At 35.8% G+C, this 26,673-nt stretch overlaps 1 protein-coding gene across 14 annotated transcripts in view; it reads left to right on the top strand.

Moving 5' to 3' along the window:
• MFF (mitochondrial fission factor) overlaps positions 1-25,794 on the top strand; it is a 34,800-nt gene extending 9,006 nt beyond the window's left edge. For 5 of the 14 annotated variants that reach the window (XM_019923545.2, XM_019923540.2, XM_033859631.2 and 2 more), the window contains 7 exons: positions 7,394-7,482; positions 10,224-10,298; positions 15,387-15,545; positions 19,260-19,292; positions 20,808-20,867; positions 24,015-24,099; positions 24,935-25,794. In XM_019923545.2, coding sequence (XP_019779104.1) covers positions 7,394-7,482; positions 10,224-10,298; positions 15,387-15,545; positions 19,260-19,292; positions 20,808-20,867; positions 24,015-24,099; positions 24,935-25,066 — 633 coding nt within the window. In that variant the 3' untranslated portion in view covers positions 25,067-25,794. The remainder of the gene's footprint in view (positions 1-7,393; positions 7,483-10,223; positions 10,299-15,386; positions 15,546-19,259; positions 19,293-20,807; positions 20,868-24,014; positions 24,100-24,934) is intronic. The other 9 variants (XM_019923544.2, XM_019923548.2, XM_019923542.3 and 6 more) reach the window with 9 other exon arrangements.
• The last annotated feature ends 879 nt before the right edge of the window (positions 25,795-26,673 follow it).

Raw genomic sequence — 26,673 nt, 5'->3', positions numbered from 1 at the left:
ACACTTGTGCCTACTTGGTGTGAATAACCAACTGAAAACAAGACGAGTACTGTCTCTCAGGAGACCTAGGTTTTAAGCCCATGTGGGGTTTACTCCTGCTGTAATTGATATATAGTCAAATGTGATAAATGTCCAAAGTGTATAGCACTGGAGTGAAAAGCTGAGGCTGAGAATTAACCTAATTTTGAAGGCCTACTTTGCTACTTATTAACCACATAACTTTGGGCAAGTTATTTAACAATTCCAAGGCTCATCTCTAAAATAATGATAAGAATAATGCCAACTGCATACGATTATTGAGAGAATTAAATGTAATAATATGTGTAGTATGTTTAGCACATGTTCTAATTGATGTGAAAAGTTCAATAGGTACAAGTATCATTGTTGTGAAAATTAACATCCTGTGGCAGAAGATTTGGAAGCATCTTAAGTGTCTATCAACAGATGAATGGATAAAGAAGATGTGACATACAGGCATACACTCACACACACACAATGGAATACTACTCAGCCATAAAAAAGAATCAAATTTTGCCATTTGCAACAACATGGATGGACTTGGAGGGTATTATGCTAAGTGAAGTAAGTCTGAGAATCTAAAAAATACAACTAGTGAGTATAACAAAAAAGAAACAGACTCACAGATATAGAGAACAAATTAGTGGTTACCAGCGGGGAGGGGCAGTAGAGGGGTAAGGGTTTAAGAGGTGCAAACTGTTATGTATAAAATAAGCTACAGGGATATACTGTACAACACAGGGACTATAGCCAGTATTTTATAATAACTATAAATGGAGTATGACCTTTAAAAATTGTGAATCACTATATTGTATACCTTTAATTTATGTAATATTGTATATCAACTATACTTCAATTTAAAAAAAAAACCTTTGGCAGGGGCCAAATCCTGAGATGTAGGAGAGGAGTTTCCGATATTAGTACTAGTTCCCTATTAAAAGGAAAGCAAAGGTGATGATCTGTGCTTCAGTCCATAGAAGGGTCAGGTGGCCCTCAAGAGGCAATCAACTAGTGAGCAGAGGAGAAAGGGGAAGGAACCAGAGTTCTGGTAGCTTCTACAAAATGGATTGAAATGGAAGGGTAGTAAGGCCCTGAGTGCTGATAACATTGATTATTCATTCGGATGCTACTTAGAATATATCAAGTAAGATTCCCTAAATCATTTATTCTGTAATAATCATTTTACAACATATGCCAAGGTTTCTCAACCTCAGCACTATGCCATTTTAGACTAGATAGTTCTTTGTTGTGGTGAGGGCTGTCCTTTTGCACTGTAAAATATTTAACAACATTCTTGAGCTCTATCTACGAGACGCCAGTAGCATCCTTCAAGTCATGAAAATCAAAAATGTCTCAAATAACCAAGAGGTGGAAACACCCAGATGCCTTTCAGCTGATGAATGGATAAGCAAAATGTGGTATATCCATACAGTGGAGTAGTATTCAGCTATGATAAGGAATGAAGTACTTATACATGCTACAACATGGATGAACCTTAAAAACGTGTTAAGTCAAAGAAGCCAGACAGAAAAGGCCATATGTTGTATGATTCTGCTTACATGAAATATCCAGAATAGTAGTTGACAGGGGTTTAGGGGAGAGAGTACTTGGGACTGACTGCGTAATCTTGGGGTTTCCTTTTGGGGGGATGAAAATGTTCTGAAACTAGATAGTGGTGATGGTTGCATAACACCGTGAATGTTCTGAATACCACTGAATTGTATAATATATATACTTTAAAATGGTTAGAATGGTGAGTTTTGTGTTATGTCTATTTTATCACAATAAAAAGACAGAAAAGATGATCTGCATACATTGCCAGATGTCCCTTGGAGGGAAAAAATCACACCCAGTTGAGAACCACTGGCCTGTGGCAAGAAAGAAGAATACCTGAAGGTGACTTACGAGGAACGCTATACGATTTTTGTTTAAAAGCCTGACTGATACAAGAAATAAATTTGCAGAAAATAACGTACTGACTTCTTAAACTGGCTTGAAGTATCCAAGTGAACATATGAAGAGGCCTTAAAACACGAAGCATATAATCCCCCTAGCTCAGAGAGGGTTTATAAAATCTGGAGGTAGAGGAAATTGATGAACCTTTCAATATGCCTAATCTCTGCTAATATTCGGAAGGACCATTGCTTGGTGATTCTACCTACAGGGAACTAATAAAGCAACTGTGCAATAAACCATCTGATCTGGCTATGAACTGCAAAGTACACAAATCATGACAGCTCTCAGTGTTCTTAGAATAGGTTAGGCAGTGTGAATGAGGAGAAAGAGGCTGTGACACTGACACTACCTCCAGATGGGAGCCCGTGAGAGAAGATCTTGCAGAGAACAAAAAGGAAGAACTGTAAAGAAAAAGAGTTGGAAAAATATGAGGACTTGACACAGCTTTGAAGCAGTGTGACCCAGTAAAAAATTTGGACTCCATCAGTATATCCCATCACGCAAGCAGTGGTTTTCTTTGAAAAAATCAATTACAATAAATGGCCAAGAGCTTTGTGAGAAGACCACTGAAGTGGGAAGAGGAAACAAATTGGACTAAAGACAGGTTATAAGAGCTTTTGCCTGAATTGGCAGCTTCTACTTCAAAGAAGAGAAGGATGAGAAAGCCATTCATTTTTGCAATGAATCTGGAACAGCAGTGAACCCCAAATGTCCCAAGAATTGGGAAGATTGGTCTGTATAAACCCTGACCTGGTTTTGGAAAAGAACAAAGGCAATGAATGTTTTCAGAAAAGGAAGTGTATCCAGGCCATGCAAGCTTTACACAGGATGCCAAATCCTACAGCAACCATGTACAAAGTGTCTAGCTCAAGGGCTAGGAGGAAATATATCCAGCTAGAACTGACTGCTTTAAAGAATACACTTGGAAAGCAGCTGCTCTAGAAGCTGTCATTAAGGACAACACAAAGGCCATGGGTGTCTAACAGAGGGCTCTAGATCTGTAATCCAACAGTCTGTAAGGACGTAGCAGGTGGTTATCAGTGCCGGGTGATGGTCCAGTTCAATTGCCATGACAACCTCTAGGATGTGAAGTGAAAGTACATAGTTGACCTGAAGTGTAATGAGTGACTTAGCCATATGGCACGTCCTAAAACAAATGTGGAATTGGGAGATTGGGATTGACATATATACACTGCTATGTATAAAATAAATAACTAATGAGAACCTACTTCATAGCACAGGGAACTCTACTCAGTGCTCTGTGGTGACCTAAATGGGAAGGAAATCCAAAAGAGAGGGGATATATGTATACATATGGCTGATTCACTTTGCTGTACAACAGAAAGTGACACAACATTGTAAAGCAACAATATTCCAATAAAAATTAAAAAACGAAAAAGAAATGCGGAAGGACTCCCGGACACTCAGAAGGACTTAAAAGGGTCCTGGCAGTAGCTCTGAAAATTGAGAAGCTGATGAATGTGGGTCTGATCACAATTTGGTGATGGTTTGTTTAACTCCCTTTCCTTTCCCCTCCTGTGGAAAGAGGAGCTGGGGCTGTGATGAGTAGAATGGAGCAAAAGGGAGAGAAGAGGAAAAAGAACAGCTTAATTAATTGTATGTATGTATGCACATTCATCCATGGAAGATTCAGAGATGTGCACTCACATCCTTTGTGCAGTTACTGTTTCATGGCCCTATCGCATGGGCATTGTATTCACTGCTGACACATGTATTCCATGTTTCCTTCCCATTGGGTTAATTATTTTTCCAGGTAGTTTATTATTTTAAATTTTGGACAGTGAATATGTTTTGGGGGGTAAGACTGTTCACCCCGATTGTTTGGCCCACATTTTTAACTCTGCTTTACCTCTTCCAATAAAAGTCCCACAGCAATTCACAGATTAATGTCTCTGAACTATTATTTTTAAAAAGAGGATCAGTATCCATTAATTTGCTGAATAATTCTATTCAATAGTTATATTTTTTTATTTCTTAACTGAAAATGCAACTAACTTACATACTATTTGAGGATAAATCTCCATTTTTCACTGAGATTATACCAAATGATTAAATGGAGGATTTCCCTTTCTCTCTCTGGACAGAATTAAAAGAAATCCTTTTCTTAAAAAGGTAAAATTGTTTAAAAAATACTAAAAAGAATAAAAAACTGCCTAAATGAAAGGCATAACACAAACATTTCAGAAATCAGTTTTCAATCTTAGTTTTTGCTACAGATTTTCTGAGGGTTGTTTAGTAATCACAGTGGTTATGAAGAACTAGGCTATGGTAGGATCTATGTGCTTGTAATACTTACTGGTTGTTTTAATATAATTACAGTTTTTTATTTTGTATGTGTTGAGAAGTAAAACAAGTGTCTTGTTAAAAAAGGGAGTACACGGGAATCAGTATATATATCCGAAAAAAAACAAAAACACCAATACGAAAAAGATACATGCACCCCAGTGTTCATAGCAGCATTATTTACAGTTGCCAAGATATGGAAGCAACCTAAGTGTCCATCAGTAGATGAATGGATAAAGAAGACGTGCCATATATATATATATATACACACACACACACACACACACACACACACACACACACACATACACACATACACATAATGGAGTATCACTCAGCCATAAAAAAGAATGAGATTTTGCTGTTTGCAGCAACATGGATGGACTTGAAGGGCATTATGCTAAGTGAAATAAGCCAGACAAAGACAAACACTATATGGTATCACTTATGTGGAATCTAAAAAATACAATAAACTAGTGAACATAACAAAAAATAAGCAGACTCACAGATATAGAGAACAAACTTAGGGTTACCAGTTTGTGGGAGGGATATGAGGATGGGAGAGTGAGAGGTACAAACTATTGGGTGTAAGATAAGCTACAAGGATGTATTGTACAACATGGGGAATATAGACAACATTTTGTAGTGACTAAATGGAGTGTAACTTTTAAAAATTATATAAAAAAATAAAAACAGGGACCAGTATAGGGGAAAATACTGAGGCATCTGAGCAGATTCTTGAAGGAGAGACAAGCTCTAGATAAATCTAGAGAACCAGTAAACAAAGACCTCGGGGACACTGATTTGTCCAGGATTCTGTGAACAATCGAAAGTAACTCAGAGTATAAGCACATTAGAGGAGAATTTTATGCCTATAATTAGACACAGAAGACCCTGTGACCTAACTTCCAGGAAGTTACCTGAAGCTTGGAAACTTATTTCTCAGCCTAAGGAGTGCATGTAAGTTTTATAATGGGTAATCAATGCAGGATGGTTCTGAATGACATTTTAAAACCTTGAATTGTCAATTGGATCTCAATAATGTTGGGAACAAATGTAATTAATTTTAAAAAATCGTTGAATTGAAAAAAACAACCATCGTGATTGTGAACTAAAGGGGAAAGTATTTAAAGATCACCGTGTTGCTTATCACCTCAGGCAGTATCAAAGTTCTTTGGTATTACAGTATACAGGCTGGTCATATGAAGGCATAACAAATATATGCTTTTGTCTTATGTTGTCTTTTTCCTCAATATGTTAGTAATGTCGAGCTTAATGTTCCTGTTAAGATATAATTTAAATCGGGTCTCAAATGGCGAAAATAACAGACCTAGGATCCTCTACTTTGTCAGGTTATGTTGGAGTCATAGACTAATTTGTCTTGTCCTGTCTCTTCCTATCTGCTGAATGTTAGTTCTTACCACATAGCAGGAGGAACAGTTCTAATATAGTAGGAAATTCATCTTGATCCCTACAACGTGGAAGAACAGTTCTCTAGAAAAAGCAAGCACAACTGTGCAGTAGGTAGGCAGGCAAGCATCAGTGGGATTCTCACAAAGCAACCCAGTACTGCTCACTATGAGTAAAGTGTATTTGATTGTGGAGGTGCTAGTTTTTATATATAAATGCCTTCAAGTAATTTTGATTTTTGGTTTAACTGTAAAGAACTCTTGCAGTAGGCTCTGAACCGACTCCTTTTCTGTTTTTTTTTTTCTTTTGTTTGGATGGGTAAATGGTTTACAACCATAACCAAATCTAAACCAGTCTCTGAAATTATGTGCTGCATAGTAGTTTTAAGTTTTGCTGGCATGAAATACAGGATTTAATCTGCTTTGATGGTGCTTATAACCTGATAATCTATTCCCAAGTCTTTGAGCATTAATAGATACTGGGTGTGCATTTTGAAAATCTTAATTATCAAGTCCATTGTTTCACACACCAGTTGTCCTTTACAGTAAAGTTCAAATTTTTCTTTAACCATTAAGTTGCCATGGGTGTTTGTAGTAAAAAAAAAAAAAAAGACGAAAAAAAAATTCTAAAAAAGAAGTGAAGTTAATGATTACCATTGTTCTAGTTATCTATTGCCCCTTAATAAGCCACCCTAAACTTAGTGGCTTGAAACAAAAACAAATAATTTTGCTCATGGATTCTGCGGGTGAGGTATTTGCATCAGGAATAATGAGGAAAGCTTATTTCTGTTGTATATTATCTGGGCCTAGGCTAGGAAGTATCAAAGGCTGTTTATGACTCACACAGCTTGAGGCTGCAGTCATCTAAAGGTTTACTCACTCACATGTCAGTTGATACTACCTGTTGTGTGGACCTCAGCCAGTATTATTGGCTGGTGCACCTACGCATGGCCTTTTGTGTGGCTGCTTGGGCTTCCTCACGTCATGGTGTCATTGTTCGAATCTCAAACAGCTCCCCTGGGGAAGGGGAAAAAGGCAGAAGCCTTATTGTTGTTTATGACCTAACCTCAGGAGTCACATTGTATCATCTCTGCAGCGGTCACTAGAGTACCCAATTTCAAGGGAAGGGAACATAGATTCTATTCCTTAATGGAAAGAGGTCAGTGATAACATTTTGTAAGAAGAGCGTGTGAGATGGAAGATTGTGGCTATTTCTAGAATGCTAAAACCTTTAAGCTAGTAAAACTTTTTTTAAGTCTAGTTTTCAGATATCCAACCAAATCTGAATTTGTTTTAACCCCAGAAGCCAGGAACACTTACTTGAGTACAAATATATCCCATGTCCTATAGTGTTTGTGCCTTTAAAAACTATTGTAAATTGTTCTTAAATAATGTAAGTATATTGTATAAATTATGATAAATAAAAATATTAATAATTGTACCAAGTAAGATTGATACTTAAAAAGAAACTAGAATTAACTTTTTTTGTAAAGAAGATAAGCATTCCTAAGTTTATCTGCATTATAATAAGTAGGGTGTTCTTTTTTTTAACATGTCTACGTATAATACACATACCTGGTAGCAATTCTTGGTTATTTCTTTGTAAATTTTGTGGCTAGTCTTTGATAAAGGTCCTTTTGATGCTAAGCAGTTACTAGGCTATTAAGAATATTCTCTATTCCTTTCCCCTTCTTTGTGCCTAACAGATCCGTGCAGTTGGCAGGCTAAAAAGAGAACGCTCTATGAGTGAAAATGCTGTTCGCCAAAATGGACAGCTGGTCAGGACTGACTCCATGTGAGTAGAACCACTAAGCATTGTATCTCCTTCATTAAGTTTTCTCCATATACTGTCTGTCCTATCCTTTTCTAAATAATGTATTTCCTTTTTTAAACTCAAATATTAAAAAAAAGAGGAGGAAGTGTATGTTTTATGCCTAAGAACCTGGAGAAAAAAATAATTCTAATAGTGTTTGAAATCTACTATACATTTACATCAACTTTATATTTTTTCAATACTCTTTATAGCCTTAAAGTCTGACCATTTTGTTAGTTGTGAGAAATTTTCAATCCTGTTATCCTCTTCTATGTGTATGATAGTCTTCTATAAATATGATTTGCTTATTTTGGAAATCTCCTATAAAGTATACTTAAGAAAAATTGATAAAAGTAAGTGCTCAGTTCTATGTAGCCTTCCAAAATGCTTATCTAGCATATAGGTTGGGGGGAAAAATATAAAATAAAAGGAAAACAATTTATTAAGGAAGCATCTTTATTTTCAAGTTACTCAGTTTGTCATAAGATTATCACAGGATTAGCCCTTTCCAGCTCTGCTTCTTATGAGCCATGGTAAACAATGTAGCGTAAGCAAGTCGAACTTTTTTACTTTCCAGGATTAATTTTTAGCTCTCTGCCACTGAGTCATTGAATTCTTGGATCCCTTTCATTTTCCAAAAATTTAAATACATTAACAGACTATTTGTGTCAACCTTTCTTGCTCATTTGGTTACATTATACCCTGATCTTAAAGCTACCCCTCTATAAGATGTTTTAAATTGGGCAAGTGCTTTTTGTTGTTTTATTAAAATTAATGGGTTTTTAAAAATAAAATATCCCTTTAAAAAACTGGTCAGAATTTTAAGTCTCAAAGCCATTGATGATTTAGATTGTTAATGTAAATTAATGTTTCTTCCTCATTAAATTTTCAGTCAGTTTTCATAAGCTCATTCACCATGAACCATATTTGATATCAAGCATCATATTAGCTTCTCAAACTGACTTTTATTTTTGGCCACACGGCACATGGGATTTTAGTTTCCTGAGCAGGGATCAAACCTGCACTCCCTGCTTTGGAAATGTGGAGTCTTAACCACTGGACCACCAGGAAAGTCCATATTAGTTTCTCTGGGAACGGCCAAAGAATCAGATGATACGTCTCTCACAGAGCTTGCAAATCTAGGTAAAAGCAAAACATTTAAATTTACATACAAAATAACTAGAGCACAATGCAATTATACTATTTCTGTTAAACCATATCAAGTTCTAATTCAGACTTGACTAAAGAGTATAAGGATGCAGAAGGGATTTTGATAGGGGTAGGATCTCTCTTTTTTCGTGTTAGGTGCAAAGGAGAACTATAACAGTTCTCATTTCTTGGGGAAGCTTTAAATGTCTCCTCAAGTAGTTAGAGTTATTCTGAAGGGGTATATAGGAAGATAGTAAGTTTAAAAGAATATATGTCTCCTTCAGGGAAGGCCTATCTGCAAGGTTCAACCATTATTAATATGAAGTTTTTATGATAACTGTATGTTTCCCTGAAGGTACCTGGCTTACAGTGATGTCAGCCAGTCCATGGAATCCGTTTTTCTAGAATATATTCGATTATGTTAACAAATGGTGAAAAGACCATATAATTTATGGTGAAGGTAGCTTCTTGATATTTAGTACCCTCTCAGAATGATTAAACTTACACCTGAGGGCTTTTGTTATTTTCTATTTGTAATACTTTCTAGGCACCAAAAGTTTCTAATAAACTTTCCTATTATATAAAGATATGGCTTATTGTTTAGGTCCGTAATTACTTTGAAACTTCCCGTTAGTGAAATAAAAACAGGACTGTTTTACTATAGCATCATTTTTGGGTTTTTTCCCCACAAAGTATATATTATTGATAGCTGAGTTAAGTTGAAGAGAAAGGAAACAGCTCTATTATATATAAAAACCAGCCCAGTGAAGTATGATTTATAGTAAATGATTAGTTCATAGATATTTTTGCAGTTACCTATAATCTAAGTCCTCATAACAGAAAAGGTTAACAAAGTTAACTAATATTTGAATTCTTTGTTTCTTTAAGTTGCCTTAATGGCATTTTTAAATAAAACAGAATCTCATGTTTTAATTTTTGGTAGTAAAAATAACATGAATATTTAACTATACAATTTTTGCAATGAAATGCTTACATTACTCAACCATACTTTTTGTTTTAGTAGTTATTTATGTTACCGTTACCTGGTAACATACTTAACCATCTTTTTGTTAATAATGTAACCTTGCCCTTTCTTCTCCTACCATTATTAATTTTATCATTTATAATTGTATTCATCTTTAAGAATCTACATTGAGTGAACTTTAGAATTTTAATATAATGAGCACATCATGTATTTAATGTTGGCAATGTGGTAAGGAAGAAACTATTAATATAACATGGCTGTATTTTACCTCTACCAAAGTAATTATTAGACTCTTCCTGTCTTTACCTTCTGTAGTCTTTTCTTTGTAATGTGAGATTACTTATGTGTCATTGTGCACAAACCATTGCCTGCCTCCACTTTATTTATTCCTTGGCCTTAAGAATAGAAGTCTATATGGGTATAAGAGCAGAAACACTGGCCTTTGTTTTCTTATTTACCTGCAAGAGACAATAGGATTGATTATTGTCAGCTATTGACACAGAAACGATTAACCAGTAGAATCGTATTTAGCTTTCTGTTTGTGTTATAAAAGCTGAATATATAAAAAGAAGCATAATTATTATTTAAGGTGGCACAGATCAGATTCTGCTCCAAGAAATAAAATTTCAAGGTTCCAGGCACCGATTTCTGCACCGGAGTACACGTAAGATTTTATCTGCTCTGCTTTTCACAAATAGGAGTTGTTCTAATTTTGCAGGCTTTTTGTTATACTAATATTTCACCAGGTAATTGGCATGTAATGCCCTAATTCTTTTACTGTTTGGCTTTTTAGTACCTCTGTTTCAGGATTTCTCAAGCTGTCATCATACACTTTGTCAAGAAAAGAAATAACTAGACCAAGGAAGTTATGTATGATTTTGGGTATAAGGGTGAAAGTAAAAGGGAATAATTTACACCAAGCATCCTTTTACATTTCCTTCATTTTGCTCTGGTTGGCACATTAGTCCTCTATAGATTCAGTTGAACGAGGTTCAGTGATCCCAATCTTTTTGAAAATTTTAGCATACTATCTTTTCTTGTTCATTTTCACCCAGAAGGACAAAGAGTCTGAGTGTAGTTTGTCATTAAGTTTTTTTTTTTAAATTCCATAGATTAAAATTATGCTTTGGAAGAATATTTTGAGATCATTAAACCCACTCTTTCTGTACATGTGCTAGAACTAGGTGTGGGAATGACTGGCCTCCTAAGGGGAGGGGGCACTTTGGCGTGCAGTATAAGATTCATCAGCTAATGTAGTTCTCAAGTATCAGAAGCCACTCTGGCAACCAATGATTTTTCTCCTGTTCTCATTCTCTTGTTATGCTTCTAAGAACTAGTCAGTTACCTTAGTGGCAACAAATTAAAGCTTTCTCTCTATTTAAAATTTCAAAAGAAATTTTATGGTACAGAATTTGTACCATAATGGTACAGAATTTGTGTTTCAGTGAGAATTTTTTCTCCCCCATTTTACTGTTTTACCTTTACTGTATTTTTGGAAGAGGCTGGACCCTCACCAAAGAGATAATCCTCACAGTTTGAGAAACACTGTTCCTATGACAACCCACGCAGAAAGAGGTGTTTGACTTTGGACTTACCTTGTAATAATGACATAATTATGCCAAGTAAATCTTTTAAGTTTGAGTTCTGACATTGGCTAGTGTTGTTTACTCAGCAGTTGTGTAGTAAGATTTCCTGTAAGCATGAGAGAGAACTATTACTAATGAAATAGCATGGTAAATGTAAGTGCTTTCTTCAAAATGTCCTTACCTTTTTTTTTTTTTTTTTTATTTTTTGCGATACATGGGCCTCTCCCATTGAGGAGCACAGGCGGCTCCGGATGTGCAGGCTCAGCGGCCATGGCTCACGGGCCCAGCCACTCCGCGGCATGTGGGATCTTCCTGGACCGGGTCACGAACCCGCGTCCCCTGCACCGGCAGGCGGACTCTCAACCACTGTGCCACCAGGGAAGCCCGAAAATGTCCTTATCTTTTATGAAAGAAAGAGATAAAACAGATTTTGCTGTTTTATAACATTACTAGGATCAATTTATCATCAACATGCATTTTTATTAAATTACTAATATTATACCTTCTGCTTAAATAATCTCAGTGCCTTCGCAATATGTTTACTTTTTCACAGTAGTTCATGCGTCAAAACAAACAAACAAAAAAGCCAGAAAGTCAGTCCACTTTGGTTGGGTGGATGCGTGGACAGAGATGAAACTCAACTCTGAACTGTTTCCTGTCACAGTTGATGCCAGTGCTGGACATCCCAGCTAGCGTCAGACCAGTTGCTAAAATGGGGCTTATTCTTTTTCGATCTTAAATTTTTTTTTGAATTTTTGAATTTTATTTTATTTATTATTTTATACTGCAGGTTCTTATTAGTCATCCATTTTATACACATCAGTGTATACATGTCAATCCCAATCTCCCAATTCATCACACCACCACCACCACCCCTGCCGCTTTCCCCGCGTGGTGTCCATACGTTTGTTCTCTACGTCTGTGTCTCAATTTCTGCCCTGCAAACCGGTTCATCTGTACCATTTTTCTAGGTTCCACATATATGCGTTAATATGCTATATTTGTTTTTCTCTTTCTGACTTACTTCACTTTGTATGACAGTCTCTAGATCCATCCACATCTCTACAAATGACCCAGTTTAGTTCCTTTTTATGGCTGAGTTTAAATTTTTTTATTTGTAAAGAGACTTGCAAGACTGCTTAAAGCTTGAAGAAGAAAGAATTGCTAGACTGTTTCTTCTAATTCGGGTGAACTGTGGTCATCTTATGATTTAATCATTCAGTTCATCTGTAGATAGAAATAAATATTAACAATCAAGGGCATTTAATCTATATGTACACTGCCTAAAGTGTTGTATAAAATGCTTCCTACCCTGTTTTTGCTGTTTATGAAAGATTGCCATGTACATTAATGAAAAGTCAGATTTCTTACTAATCTTTGAAACGAATTTCTTTTCAGAAACAACCTGAAGTCCAAATATGTTTTTGATATTAGTCTTTGATGAAATATCTTTACTAGTATTGATGAAGACTTAATTTAACTTTTATCTTTCTTCATAAACATGTTTTCTTATTAAGTTACAATTACAGACCAGGTAGGATTTTTTTCCATTTAATACCATATTCCAGTTTTATGTGATCATAGAATCTTAGAATTGAAAGTGATCTTATAGACTGTTTTTAAAACTCAGTCTTCTGTGCATTCCATGTTAAGAATTCCTTGCAATTAATCTGAAAATAATTTATTCTAGATTACCTGATTTCCTGTGCAGGGACAGGAAAAACTTGTACTTTTAGAACTTAAATAAACAATTCCTACTGCTTATTTCTGACAAAATGAGTTCTATCAAAGGAAGCCTTCTGGGCTTCCCCGGTGGCGCAGTGGTTGAGAGTCCGCCTGCCGATGCAGGGGACACGGGTTCATGCCCCGGTCCGGGAAGATCCCACATGCCGCGGAGCGGCTGGGCCCGTGAGCCGTGGCCGCTGAGCCTGCGCGTCCGGAGCCTGTGCTCCGCAACGGGAGAGGCCACAACAGGGAGAGGCCCGCATACCGCAAAAAAAAAAGGAAGCCTTCTTTCCTTTTAAATTTTAATGGGCAAAAATGCATCAAACTTTTTTCATGGATTTGGATTGTTTGTCGGCGTTTTTGCTGTAAGATTATAATTCTAAATATTGATCATTATAGACTTTAATATGTATGTAGGTTATTTATTTACTAGTACAAAGTGATATGTGAAGTGTTCAATTTAGCCCCAAAATACGAAGACAAATGCTTTAATTATATCAATAGATATTGTACTGATTAGTGTTTTAAAACTTGCTTAAGTATAAATTTATCCAGGTATGTTGTCACTGCTATCAAGAAGAGTGTAAGATGGATTGCCTGTTTATGTTGACGCAGAACTGGCCACTCCATTCCTGCCTCTGGTGACACTTTTCTAACATGAATTCAGTCTGGTTTCTCACAAAGAGCAAGAGCTTCAGGTTTTCTCCATGCTGCCTAAAGAGAATTATGAGTGCAAGGCTAGTACCTAGACTTTGAGTCCCAGATATACTGATTCTTTTACTCTTCTTGGACACGCAGGGTGGGTTTTGCCAAGTACCGTGGGTCAGTTGATAAGCTATATATATATATACTGTTGTTGATACGTTATATATATTACAGAAGATTCCTAGTCTGTGGACAGATGTTTAAGGTAACCATCCATGAGCCTGCGTCTGAAAAATTGCATTTATCTTGACACGATTAGGCCTAATTCCTATGGTGAATCAACCCTGACAGATTAATTTCTCAGTATGCCAAGATTTGGCTTACATCTTTGTTTTTTAAGTAGTCTTTGGAAAACATGGTTTTCATGTTTATTGTACTTCTCACTTTGGATCATCAAGACATTGAAAGTTATTCACAAAATCGTGGAGAAGATTTTGTTTTTAATTTTCTGGGACTCTGGGAATAATATTAGACGACAGTTACCCCTTCAAACATTATTGCACTTATTTTGTGGTTCCCAAACAAATACATGTTAAGTTAGAAAAGATTTACACAAATCAAAATAAAATCTTTTATCTTTTCAGTTGTTCACTGTCTGCTCCACTTTCACCCTTTTGTGCAGAATACAAAAGGATGAGGTTTAGTCTAAGGCGTTCTTGCCCTGACACTGAGAAAAAATATTGAGCCCACTTCCCATAGTCCTCTTGTAACAAAACCTCTTACAACAAACCAGATGCCAAGTCCATATATCAGTTAGATACCTCATATGGCTGATCATGCTCTAACATTAGACAGGCCTCTGAAAGTAAAGAGTTCAGGTTAGAATTGTAAAATTGCTTCATTCAAATGCTCTCAGCTTTTAGGAGGTGCTGTCAGGGGAGCCAAAGAAATTGTGAATCGCAACTCACGTGTGAAAGAATGGTTAAGATCCCTGTCACTGAGCAACCCAGAAATAGCTGTTTAACATCCATCCTTACCTTTTCACTGTATTCACAGAATTGGGAGTAGTTTTATGTTTCAGTCATTTAGCTAGGGAACATATGCTTTAATGTAATTAAGTAATCAAAATGCTTTTGTTAGCTTTCTGAAACTTTAATTCATCTTTAAATTTACTCCTCATAAACTCAGATTGCTTCATTGTCTTTGTGAAGTATTTGAAATGGCATTTTCATGGAATCACGTTGGATTCATGTGTGTAAACCTTGACGCCTATATAGAATTCTCTATCTGACTGTTCTGCCCATCCATAAGTTGCAGTGCAGTGTTGTTTGTTAGAGGCTTGGTTTACTGAATTGGAATATACACACAAAGCAAAGAATGCCGCTTCTCCGAAGCTGGGGGTTAAATATACTCCTTGCCGTAGTTCTCTTCCCTCTTAAAGTTGTTCTTTCATATTCAGTTTGCTCAATTTGATGTTTAAAGCCACAGTTACAGATACTGCATGGTAGCCTGTTTTTTAAAGCAATTTAATATGTTTATTAACTTCTTTGGCTTGACTCTTTTGGGGGAAAATGAAGGGTGGGAAAAATGGGCAAGAAAACGATAATTCTTAAAATTTTGGGGAAATTTTGGGGAAATTCTTAAAATTTTAATAATTTTAATAATTATTAAATTAAATAATTATAAAATTAAGAATTTTAATAATTCTTAAAATTTTGGGGAAACTGCTGAGCTGAAGTTTTATACAAATCTGACTTGAGTGTTTTTCTCTTCATTTGCTGTGCTTGTGTAAACAGTGTGACACCATCGCCACAACAGGTTCGGGTTTGTCCTCCCCGTATGCTACCTGAAGATGGAGCTAATCCTTCCTCCGCTCGTGGCATTTTGTCGCTTATCCAGTCTTCCACTCGTAGGGCTTGCCAGCAGATCCTGGATGTGCTGGATGAAAGCCGCAGGTGATCGGCCCTGTGATTCGCGCCAACTTTACCGCCTGTCTTTTGGCTCCTCATGAGTGGACTGTGGTGTCTTCCTTTTATGTTCGCGCCTTTGTCTCTTTCTCAGATGCAGCGGTTTAAAACAGCTTGCTTTGCTTTCTTTTAATTTGAAATTATTGTCCAAAATTCACATTTCACAAGGTTCTGTTAGCTTCTCTTCAGTCAGGGAGGGAATTCAGTTAATAACTAATTATACACAGGAAGTATAATGGGTTTTTTCCCAAGACTTTGTTGACCTGTTTTTAAGTACCTGATTCCATTTTTGGATATGCTGAGGGGTACTTTTGGATTGAGTGTGTGATGTTGGACTGAACTGTACTCATTTTCTTCAGTAAGTCTTTTGATTCACTCATTTATGTTACTAATGTGGTTGGATTAGGAAGCAAATCTGAGAAGATGATATCAGTGTAGCTGCCAGGACGATTTTTTTCTTTCCTCTTAACTAGGGATTTCCACACCTGTACTGAAAATCCCAGGTGCTGTTGTCTTTTTAATGCTGATTTTTTTTCAGTATGGATAGTGTATCTAACTTTCGAACATCTCCAAGTAAAATCATTAGTAGTGTATACTTAGACTTTGTTCATTCAAATAAATTTTTTGCCATTATTTCAAATACTTTTTTCTCCTTGCTTCATTACTAGATGGTGTTTTAAAAAGATGGAATTTGGGAGCTTTTTTGGCATAGTATGAGGAAGGTACAGTCAGTTTCACTTCAACTCTAAACATTTTATGTAGTAACTCTGTGAGTCAGTGTTTGAATTTTCATGATCATTTTTTTAGACTGTTAATTTTGCATTTTGAAGAATTCCCAATAAATTCAGCTGGCCCTTCAGTAAACCTTTTTTGTTACTTTAGGAACTGATATGTCTTATGACTTGCTCTGAACAAACTTTTTATTAAGTGCTTTTGACCCTCACATAAGCCCCAGGTGTTTCATCTCCTGCTGCTCAACTAGTGTTTCTGACCCTTCCCAGGGCTCCCATACGTGTGGGTCCAAGGACTTAAAGCTGTACCAGAAAGAGCATAAAAGAGAAAACTCATGGCAGGGGGAAAATTATATATACATCTATGGACATATGTATTCATGTATAGGTGTGTATGCATGTGGGGTGTGTGTGTGTGTGTGTGTGTGTGTGTGTGTATATATATATATATATATATATATATATATATATATATATATATATATCCCTCCCCAAAGGTATAGAGTCCCTCTTATCTCTTTGAAGCTTCAAGGACTATCTTAGGATATTTGGAGCCTGTAAGAAGCATCATGGTTCAGAAGAAAAAAATATGGATCAAGGGAGGGGGTCAGATTTAATCTTGATCCACCCCACTGAACAGCTATAGCTATATGATGGCCTTGGGCGAATTGCTTAGCTTCTCTGGGCCTCATTTTCTTCATCTATTTTTAAAAAAGAAGGGTAATACTAATATTAACCTAGTTTTCTGGATTCTTATGAGGAATCTTCCCCCCCTCCTGCTTTTATTTAAGATATAGGGATAATGGACTCAAATTCTTTATTTAGTGTCATGGGAGATCCTTAAAAAGATATTGAATATAAAGTACCTGGCACCTGACTAATATTTCCAAAGCCCTGTTTTCTCCTCCCTCCTTAACATAGATTTATTCTTCACCAGGTATCCTCTTTAACTTTTTAATTAAAATAGGTCCTTAGAAGAGACTGGATTATTAGGTCAAATTACATCATATCAAATGCTATTATAGTGAAAATATCTGAATGAGAAAGATGTTTATAAATCCTATATAGATTAAAAGCTAGATGACAAAGCCCCAGTATGTTAAAATTATTTGTCCCATCCCCCTACATATAGACAGTTCAGTGCAGTATATGGAAACATAGTTGGATTTTTTTACTCCTTAATGGAAAAATTTTGCCTCAAGCTCACAAGTACAAAAATCTTACTAATTATAAAATTTACTTTGTATTCTTTTATTTATAAAAAAACTATTTTGAGCTTTAAGTGATTTTTTTTTAATTGTAATAAATTGATAACAAAAATTCCCTTTTTTGGGAAGGAAGTATCTTTTCTTATTCACTTAAATGAGATTTTTAAAATTCATAAAGTAGTTGTATTAATAATTCTTTGCTCCTGGATACACACCTTGGAGCCTGGAGGATTAGATTCTCATTAGTGTTATTGGATGCTTTCAATTTTGAAAGTTTTTTTTTCCCCGTTGCACTGAAATCTCTTATGATCAGATGTTCAGCAGGATTTAATCAGAGTTGTAAGTGCCAAATCAATTTTTATTTCTACTACGAGAACTGTCTAGCATGACTTACCAGATACAAGAAATAGGAATGTGAAATTTGGATAATGTTCTATTTGCATGACTATAAAATAATACTGCTTATAAAGTTTTAAGTGCTTTTATGTCCCTTGCTCTGTACATCATATTTTTTCCTTTCTGCTTTTTATTCCTGGCTGTTATGCTAATGCAATATCTTATCTTTGGTCTTAAGCCATCACATTAGGTATAGTTAAATTAAGTTAGAACTATGTGGCAGAATGAAAGAAAAAAACCTGTCTGCCTGTTTTATTATCATAAAATAATGCATTTTCACAGTTGTTTGGCATGAGAACTATTTTTAGTTTATACTTTGAGGGACACTGTTGAAAGGTTTATGTATTTTTGTTTTCTCATCTTGAGCACTTACATGATCTAAAACCAAGTTCATCTGAAAACAAAGTTAAATCCTAGGTATACATTAGAAAGGTTTATTTACAAAGGTTTATTTACATTCCAAGTGCTGTGCATTTGGAAAACTGAGGTGTCAAAAATTCACCAAAACACCTGGGACAAGCACCAGGTGTGTTCTTTGCATTTAAAATGCTGTTTAGTCCTTGCTGGTTATGAGATGCTCATGTCTTCTGACACCTGCTAGAGCTCTGTATCTCACTCGCCAATGCAAAATATTAACGTTTTAACGTATTAACGTTAGTCCCTATGAAAGAACATGATTTAAGTATTGACAGATGAGTCATGTTCAGCATGCTTAAGTTTTACTTTTAGAAGGAGCTTGAGGGACTTCCCTGGCGGTCCAGTGGTTAAGACTCCACGCTTCCACTGCAGGGGGCGAGGATTCGATCCCTGGTCAGGGAACTAAGATCCCGCATGCTGCGTGGCATGACCCAAAAAAGGGGGGGGTTGATTATTTCTTTAACAGATTATACTAGCTTTGAATGAACAGAATAAGAAACCAGTATGTAAATAATTTATATTTTTTGCAGGTATCCATATAAATATATTATTTGGAAGACCTAGAAATGCAAAGTTGCAGTTGAAACAGTGTTTGTTATTTATCATTTTTAAATTTAAATTTTTAATTTTTAAAATATTCATATAATTCCTGATACATCCAAACTGTTTACTTACTGTAGAAGTTTTCCTTTTTTTTTAGCAAAGAAACATATTCTACTAAGTCAGACCATTTATTTACTCAAAAATGTCAGTATACAAGTTAATGCGGGAACTTGTAGAGCCTTGAGTCTCATTCCCTTTTGCCACTTTAATTACAAAACATATTTTCAAACTTAAAAAGATTTTTTAATGTATTAAGTCATAGTTAGAGTAGAAAGTGGTACTTGAAGTTTCTAACTTTGCCAAATACCTCTCTAATTTACCTTTATATTATATGTGTCAATTGCCAGTGTGAGAAGACAAAATGAAATACGTTGTGAAAGGTAACTGTGTTATTTTCTGGCTCTGCATCATAAAAGGGGAATCTCTGTGGTGGAATATGTTGAATATGGCAGCTCCTTTTGAGCAATGTATGATTTTTTTAGAAAAAGCTTTAGGTGACAAAGCGGTGGCTTCATTTTTAACCTTTCCTATGTTAATGTAGTGTAGGATTGTAGTTAAGTAAGTTTTCCTAATGTCACAGAATAAATTAATTAGTAGGATGGGATGAGTTGAAAACCTGTCTCAAGCATATGTAATTTTTCACTGTTCTTTAGCCAACAAAATAGAAGTCTAACATCTGACCCAAAAGTCTCTTATCCTGTAGGCTCTGGAAATTTTCTTTAAGCACCAGTAGTGCCTTTAGGAAACATACAAGCTAAACATTAAAATTTTCTTGTATAAACTGACCTGACATAAAATAGTGATTTGTATTGTAACCAAAATTCTACAGCTGTGCCAACTTGCAGAAAAAAAATAGTGCATTTGGTACTAAGTGTTTACTGTAAGAATTGTCTTGATACTTAAATTCAGACAAAACCTGATCTGTCTGTAGAGTAGGAGACATTCAAAATAGAATGTAATAATTCTTCAAATCCTTATATGGGTTCTATACCCCAGTCTCCTTTCTCTGGTTATAAATATTGCTGATTACTTTTTGGGGAATTGACCAGTGACCACATAGAGCTTTTGTTTTCTGATTTAAAAAATAAAACAAAATTTATTGGAAAGGTTACTGCTTACCTAGGTAGAGAACTAATTGTCCTCTAGAATCAAAGTATGTACTCGGTGAAAATCCAGTGCACCTTAATCTTCATTTTCAGCAGTCCTGTATGTCGCTTCTGGTTGTCTCAAGGTCAGACTCACATATTTGATTGCACTTCCTGTAATGTGCTGCAGTATGCCCCTCAGAGCATGTCCCTGATCTCCTTAGCTCCAGAGCTGAGGCTTACAGTTTTGCTCTTGAGAGCTGAGGGTTTGAATGAGACACAACTATATTAAGGTATCAGGCACTAAGCAAAATTAATGAGGTGGGAGGCAAGGAATTGTGAGAAATGGGAGTTTCTTGAAATTTTTGAGATAGAGCTTTGATATCAGATGAGCAACCATGATGATGCAGGTGCTACTAACCAGTTCTTGACATGCTTCTAAAGTTGCTGGTGATTTTTTTTTCCAACTAGAAGAGAGAAAGTGTACATTTTGAACAGAGTTGTCCTCTGTCTTGAATTTCATAAATCAAAATATAAGCACCAAAAAAAGTATATGCTGGTGCTATTTTGTTATGAAAAACGTAGGTTCCCTTTGTTTTTTAACACATTGTAAGATACTAAACTTATGAAAATCATAAAGTGGAGGACAGTGAGACAAAGATACTTGAAGTGTTTGAAATATATTATATTGAAACATACAAACATATTTGACATTTATTTGTCTTATTTTTGTCTTATTTTTGCTTTTATCTTGTTACTCTCTGGTTCCTGATTCTGTCTTGTGCCTTCTCCCGCAAAAACCCGCCTTAGACCTGTGTTGCGTGGTGGGTCTGCTGCCGCCACCTCTAACCCTCATCATGACAACGCCAGGTAAACTTTGAGACTTTGTAATTACCAGGGTAGAGAGTTGACTGAACGTGTAGTTTGCAGGACGTAATGCATGTAGCAGCCACGCCTTTATATTATAGCTTGAATCTCTACAGCTTTTCTCTGAGTACATCCTGTTTTTCTCTGAGAACAGTGAGTCTAATCATTCATGACATTTGGCCAAAAGAGTATAAAGAAAAATAGTTATGATACATTATCATGGGAACATCAGAGACAGGGTATTTAAACATGGTTTTAATAGCTTATTGGCGGTCATACTAAAACACAGAAAAAAATAATCTTAAACCTTGTTTTATGTGCATCATTTTAATTGTTGCCTGAGGTTCTGTCCAGCATTTCCTTTTTAGTTGTTAATTGTCTGTAATGTCACTTCCAGTGTGTAGATAAATGTGTCTGTAAAGCATCATCTTAAATCAGCATTGGTAACCTGAGAAGTTAAATGTTTAGAAAGAGAATTTAGTTTTAAGAATTTTTGTCATCCGTTGATTAAGCTTTTCTCTCTTATTTTTGTCCCTTTCACACTTTCAGATATGCTTAGCCTGAGTAGTTATTTCTTCCTGTCATGCACAAGGACAGATAGAATGGCACATACGAATACTTTGAGGTTCTCAGGTGCCAAAATCTCATTTCCCAACTTCTTGGGTTAAAAAAAAAAAAAAAAATTGGTTAGTATTTACAGATAGCATTTCTGTAATTTTTTCAGAGCCAGTTTTATTTATTTTAAGCAGAAATTGATTATCTGTAGCAGTAGATTTAAAACTGTCAGCAGGGGCTTCCCTGGTGGCGCAGTGGTTGAGTGTCCGCCTGCCGATGCAGGGGACATGGGTTCGTGCCCCGGTCCGGGAAGATCCCACATGCCGCGGAGCGGCTGGGCCCGTGAGCCTTGGCCGCTGAGCCTGTGCGTCCGGAGCCTGTGCTCCGCAATGGGAGAGGCCACAACAGTGAGAGGCCCACGTACCGCAAAAGAAAAAAACAGACAAAAAAAACTGGCAGCATTATTTCTATGATGAGAGGAAGCAAGCTGGCACGTTCATTTTTAGGCAAGAAAAGAGGGAAATACTGTTTTCTCATTAATACTGAATTTAGGTTAGAAAATTGAAAAGTGTGTCCTTAGGGGTCCCTTTCCACTCCGCTGACTTGTTTCTTTTTACAATATTAACTCAGTCCGTTTTAAGTTTTTCCTTGTGTATTTCTCGTAAGTTTGTGATCCTTTTATTTTTCTGTGAAAGTATTTTCAGGCAGTGATCTGACTTAGATTTCTTACAGAGTTTTTAGCTCTGATCAATACAGGTTTTAGTTTTAAGTCAAATTATACAAGTAAAGTCTTTTGTCATATCCTTAGCTTTCTTAGCAAATGAAGATTTCCTTTACAGATATTTAAAACCTTAGTTAGTTCAGGATCTAAATTGTGGGGAGTCCCTTTCAGTTATACTTCATTCTCTCTCTTCAGTCTGGGTCCCTTTACCTTTGAAGCAATTGCTTCTACTGTTTGTTGTTTTTTTCCCAATTATTTATCTCATGTATGACCTCACAAATAGAAGAGTTTTATTTTGAGGATAAAGTGTAGAGAAGAGGAATCTTCAACCCTTATGTTTTCCACTAATTGTTTAAGAATTCTGCTTAATGTTCAAAGGAATAATTAACTCAGATGTTTGTAAAGCCATAGTTCTTAGCACCTACCAACTTAGTAGCTAACTTCTCTATCTGATGCCGTTACTCTCGGTATTCCAGTATATTTGCTGTGTTCCCATGAAGGAAGGGGCAGATTAGGAGAAAGTAAGTTAATTTAGCCCTAAAAAGAACATTTAGAGATTGTTCTAGATTATCTAAAGTCAGTACATACCATCTATCATTGAAACTGCAACCTGTGTAATTAAAATCAGCGTTCAGAATGATGACACTGCAGGATTATACAATTAAAAATTGTTTTATGTTATTTATTAAAGTATTTTTGAATTATTTTCAGTGGCATTTGTAACAAAAGGATTTTCTGAATAGACTTGTCTTTAACGTGTCTGGAGGAAAAATATAATTCTCTTCATACACGTTTGTGTGGTAATATGCTTTTTGTAATAGGGACTTGCTTGAAATATTAAAAATATCAATATTACGCTCTATGTGCCAACTCTGTAGATTACATAGGAGTAACTTTTAAATTCAGTTTATTTATGATCCACTCATTTGGAAAAGTTAATGTGCCATTTTACTGAAATAACCATACAGGATTCAAATAGTAAGGATATAAATATACGAGGTGAATTATATGGTATGTGAATTGTATCTTAATTAAAATATATTTTAAAAGTGGAAATCTGGGCAAAGAGGAATAATAGCATTTGTGTGCATTTGTATCTCAGAAGTTTATTGTCATTCATTTAAAAATCGGTGCGCCTTTAGAAGTAACTGCATTTGAACAAGAAATACTTTTTAATGTTTCTCTAAGGTTTGTCTTAGTGGCTTTCCAGTATTATTTTATACACCGCTTCTTAATTATAGTATTTAAATTCTGGATCTGAATGTAGTGACAGGATGTATTCAGGTGATTTTATAATTGCTTCTATGGAGACACAGTAGAGAATAAGTAATTGGAAATAAGAAGTGAAGAGTGGAAATGGCAAGAGAAGAGGCACTGAGAAGAGTAGGAGAAATAAAACATGATCAGAGTCTTCCTTTTTCAGCTGGAGTTTGTTTACTTTGTGTTCCCTGCCATGAGTCTCAGCAGGGACTTCTGAGGAACCACATACAGACATCAGATGGCGGGAGAATTGTATTTCGTTATATGCTAGCACAGCAGCTCTCAAATCTTTTCAGCCAGGTATCCTTTTTAACACTGCCCATCCCTCTGAGTTGAAAAGTGTCTCCTTATTTATATCTTTAGTCAGGGTTTCTTCTCTTTCTCAAACTTTCAGGACACCTTCCTAGTATTCTAGGTAGTTGTTAAGCTAAGCTCTTTCCTTTCCTTTGTTAGTACCCGTTCAGATTGGTAAATATTTTAGTAATTTGTACTGTTAAATACCAGTCTTTTTAACAGTTCTCTGAGCATTACACAATATATTACATGATTTGACTTGCCAGGTACTTTTAGTTCTATTCTAATATTAAATCATATTTTTATTTCTTATCTGCTAGGTATGGCATTTCACATATAGATACAACGATTGAAGGAACCTCAGATGACATGACTGTTGTAGATGCAGCTTCATTAAGACGACAGGTATTTAATGTACCAAATACCATATAATCCTAAATTATATTCATATAATATTTAAAGTGGTAGTTCCTAACATTTTATCATTTTCTGTCCAGTGGAACCCATGGATTAAAATATTTTATCAAACTATTTATTAAACCATAATTGACTTTCCCATTTTGATTAAAGACATATTAAACTACTATTTACATGTTTTGATCAGCATAAAGCAGTATTACCAAAATGGATTGACGTAATTCTAGCCAATAACAAAGAATCCTAACATTTTAAGCAAACCAGTGCATCCATAAATTGCTCTGAAGCTGAGATGACCCTTCACAGTTGGAGCAAGCGGCCTGGGCCTTTTAACCCCATCACAGACCAGTCGGTGGATTCATGCTGCCTTCATAAGGGAGCATGAACTTGGGCAAGACAGTTGTTCAGCCCAGAGCTATTCACAGTAGGGACCAAAGCCGAGGACAGTGCTGTCAACCAGTGACACTCCTAACAGGTAGAGAATTAGCCTTTTAGTCCTGAAGGGTGGCAGGTCACAGGGCCCACTATAGTAGGTTAATTATTGGGATCCTTTTAGTAACTCAGAGAAGGCATAAAACAGTTAAAGCAGGTTAAAGGTGAAAAACTGAAGCTGAGTGACAGAAGCTCATAAGAGAAGAGAATTTAAGTGAATTTAAGCTGTCGTGGGTAACATTTTTTCTATATATAGCTTTCTTTATTTTGCTCCAAATGAAACTCTTCATGTTTGTAATCATTCTTTTTACAAATTAAACTACTTTGTAAGAATCTGATTGCATCATGCATTGAAGCTTCTATTCATTTTTTGATGTTGTTTTTTACTTAGATAATCAAACTAAATAGACGTCTACAACTTCTGGAAGAGGAGAACAAAGAACGTGCTAAAAGAGAAATGGTCATGTATTCAATTACAGTAGCATTCTGGCTGCTTAATAGCTGGCTCTGGTTTCGCCGCTAGAGGTAACCTCAACTCTCAAAAATATTGTCTCAACAGCTGGAAATATAAAGAATTTGCAAACCTCTTTATTTCTGTCTTTGCATTGTATGCCGTTTTACAGTCCCCACCCTGAAAATGTATTTCTCCCAGAAAGGATGGGGGAAAGACTTGTATTTGCAGAAGTAAAGGTATGTCCTGTCACTCGACTGTATTTAGTTTTAACCAGTTCTGCCATAACACCTACTTAAAATTCTCCGTTTGCATGTTTTGTAAATAGGACCTAGTTTGTTTGTTGTTTTGTTTTGTTTTGTTTTTGCCTCATCAGTCTGCATAGCTAATTCTATGAATGGGAGAGAAAAAAGTGTACAGAAAATGGATTTAGAGAAGTGTCTGTAAAGGAAAAATAATACTTTATATTGTCCTGTTTCTCAAACACTGTTAGATTAAACAGTTTAGTTAATAGACATTTTTGCATCCACATTTCAACATTAACACTACTGAAGTCATGGTCTGGTGTCAGATTTAATAAACTCAAGTCACCTCATGTTTCAGGATCACCTTCAATAAAATAATTCCTAACATTTTCAGCAGTTTAAGATGAGGGCAAAATGTGCATTTTTATTTTTATTTTAGTTTTGCAGATGGTTTTCTATAAAGTACATTTTTACTAAGTCCTTGTGTGAATGATTTAAAAAACTACAGAATAAGGTACAAATGTAGTGTATTTAATAAACTGTCAACCAAAGCTATATTTGTGTATCAAAAGATTTTATTTCATCATATTGTGCTGTGAGCTATATTCCATATTATGTTTCTTTATATGCACCTAAGTTTTCCCGGCTCTGGAGCAAGGAAAGCAATTAATGACTTGGCAGGTAGTAAGAACCCACTTGCTTCCTTTCAGATCTTCGTCCTGGTAGTGGTAGGCGCTGGTTTTGTTACAGCTGTTTTTGTAATTTGTAGTGTCTATAAAGTGGTTCAGCTAAAAATACCTTCAGTTGGGCTTCCTTGGTGGCACAGTGGTTGGGAGTCCGCCTGCCGATGCAGGGGACATGGGTTCGTGCCCCGGTCCGGGTAGATCCCACATGCCGCGGAGCGGCTAGGCCCGTGAGCCATGGCCGCTGAGCCTGCGCGTCCAGAGCCTGTGCTCCGCAACGGGAGAGGCCGCAACAGTGAGAGGCCCGCGTACCGCAAAAAAAAAAAAAAAAAAAAAAAAACCTTCAGTTGTGTTGCTTTTTCCATTGTATTTAGCTGATATACTAAATCTGATGAGATTAAATGCATCAATGAAACCAAGTGCTGGGAACCTTTAGTTCCCAAACTTTTTTTTTCCTTTTTTTGTTTCAGAAATGGATAGAATTTTACTTAGGTGCAGTATTCTCCATACATCTTCAGTGTCTTTCTACCAAGGCAGTGAGTTTTGAGAAAGACAATTAGGGGAAATTCCTTAGATGTAGGTATATTGAACTGTTCTATTCTTGCTTCTCTCCTGTCCTTCCAAAAAAAAAAAAATACTTGGAGGAAGGATTCTTTTCTTTAATTCCTAGGGTTTATCCTGAGTTTGGTGACAATTTTTTTTACCCATGAAAGTCTTCTGACTTTCATAATATCCTAATGATGTCATTAAT

This window comes from Tursiops truncatus, chromosome 7, assembly GCF_011762595.2.
Source record: "Tursiops truncatus isolate mTurTru1 chromosome 7, mTurTru1.mat.Y, whole genome shotgun sequence".
Lineage (NCBI taxonomy): Eukaryota > Metazoa > Chordata > Mammalia > Artiodactyla > Delphinidae > Tursiops > Tursiops truncatus.
The sequence above is the reverse complement of the archived record's forward strand: the minus strand, read 5'-3'. Positions and strand labels throughout refer to the sequence as shown.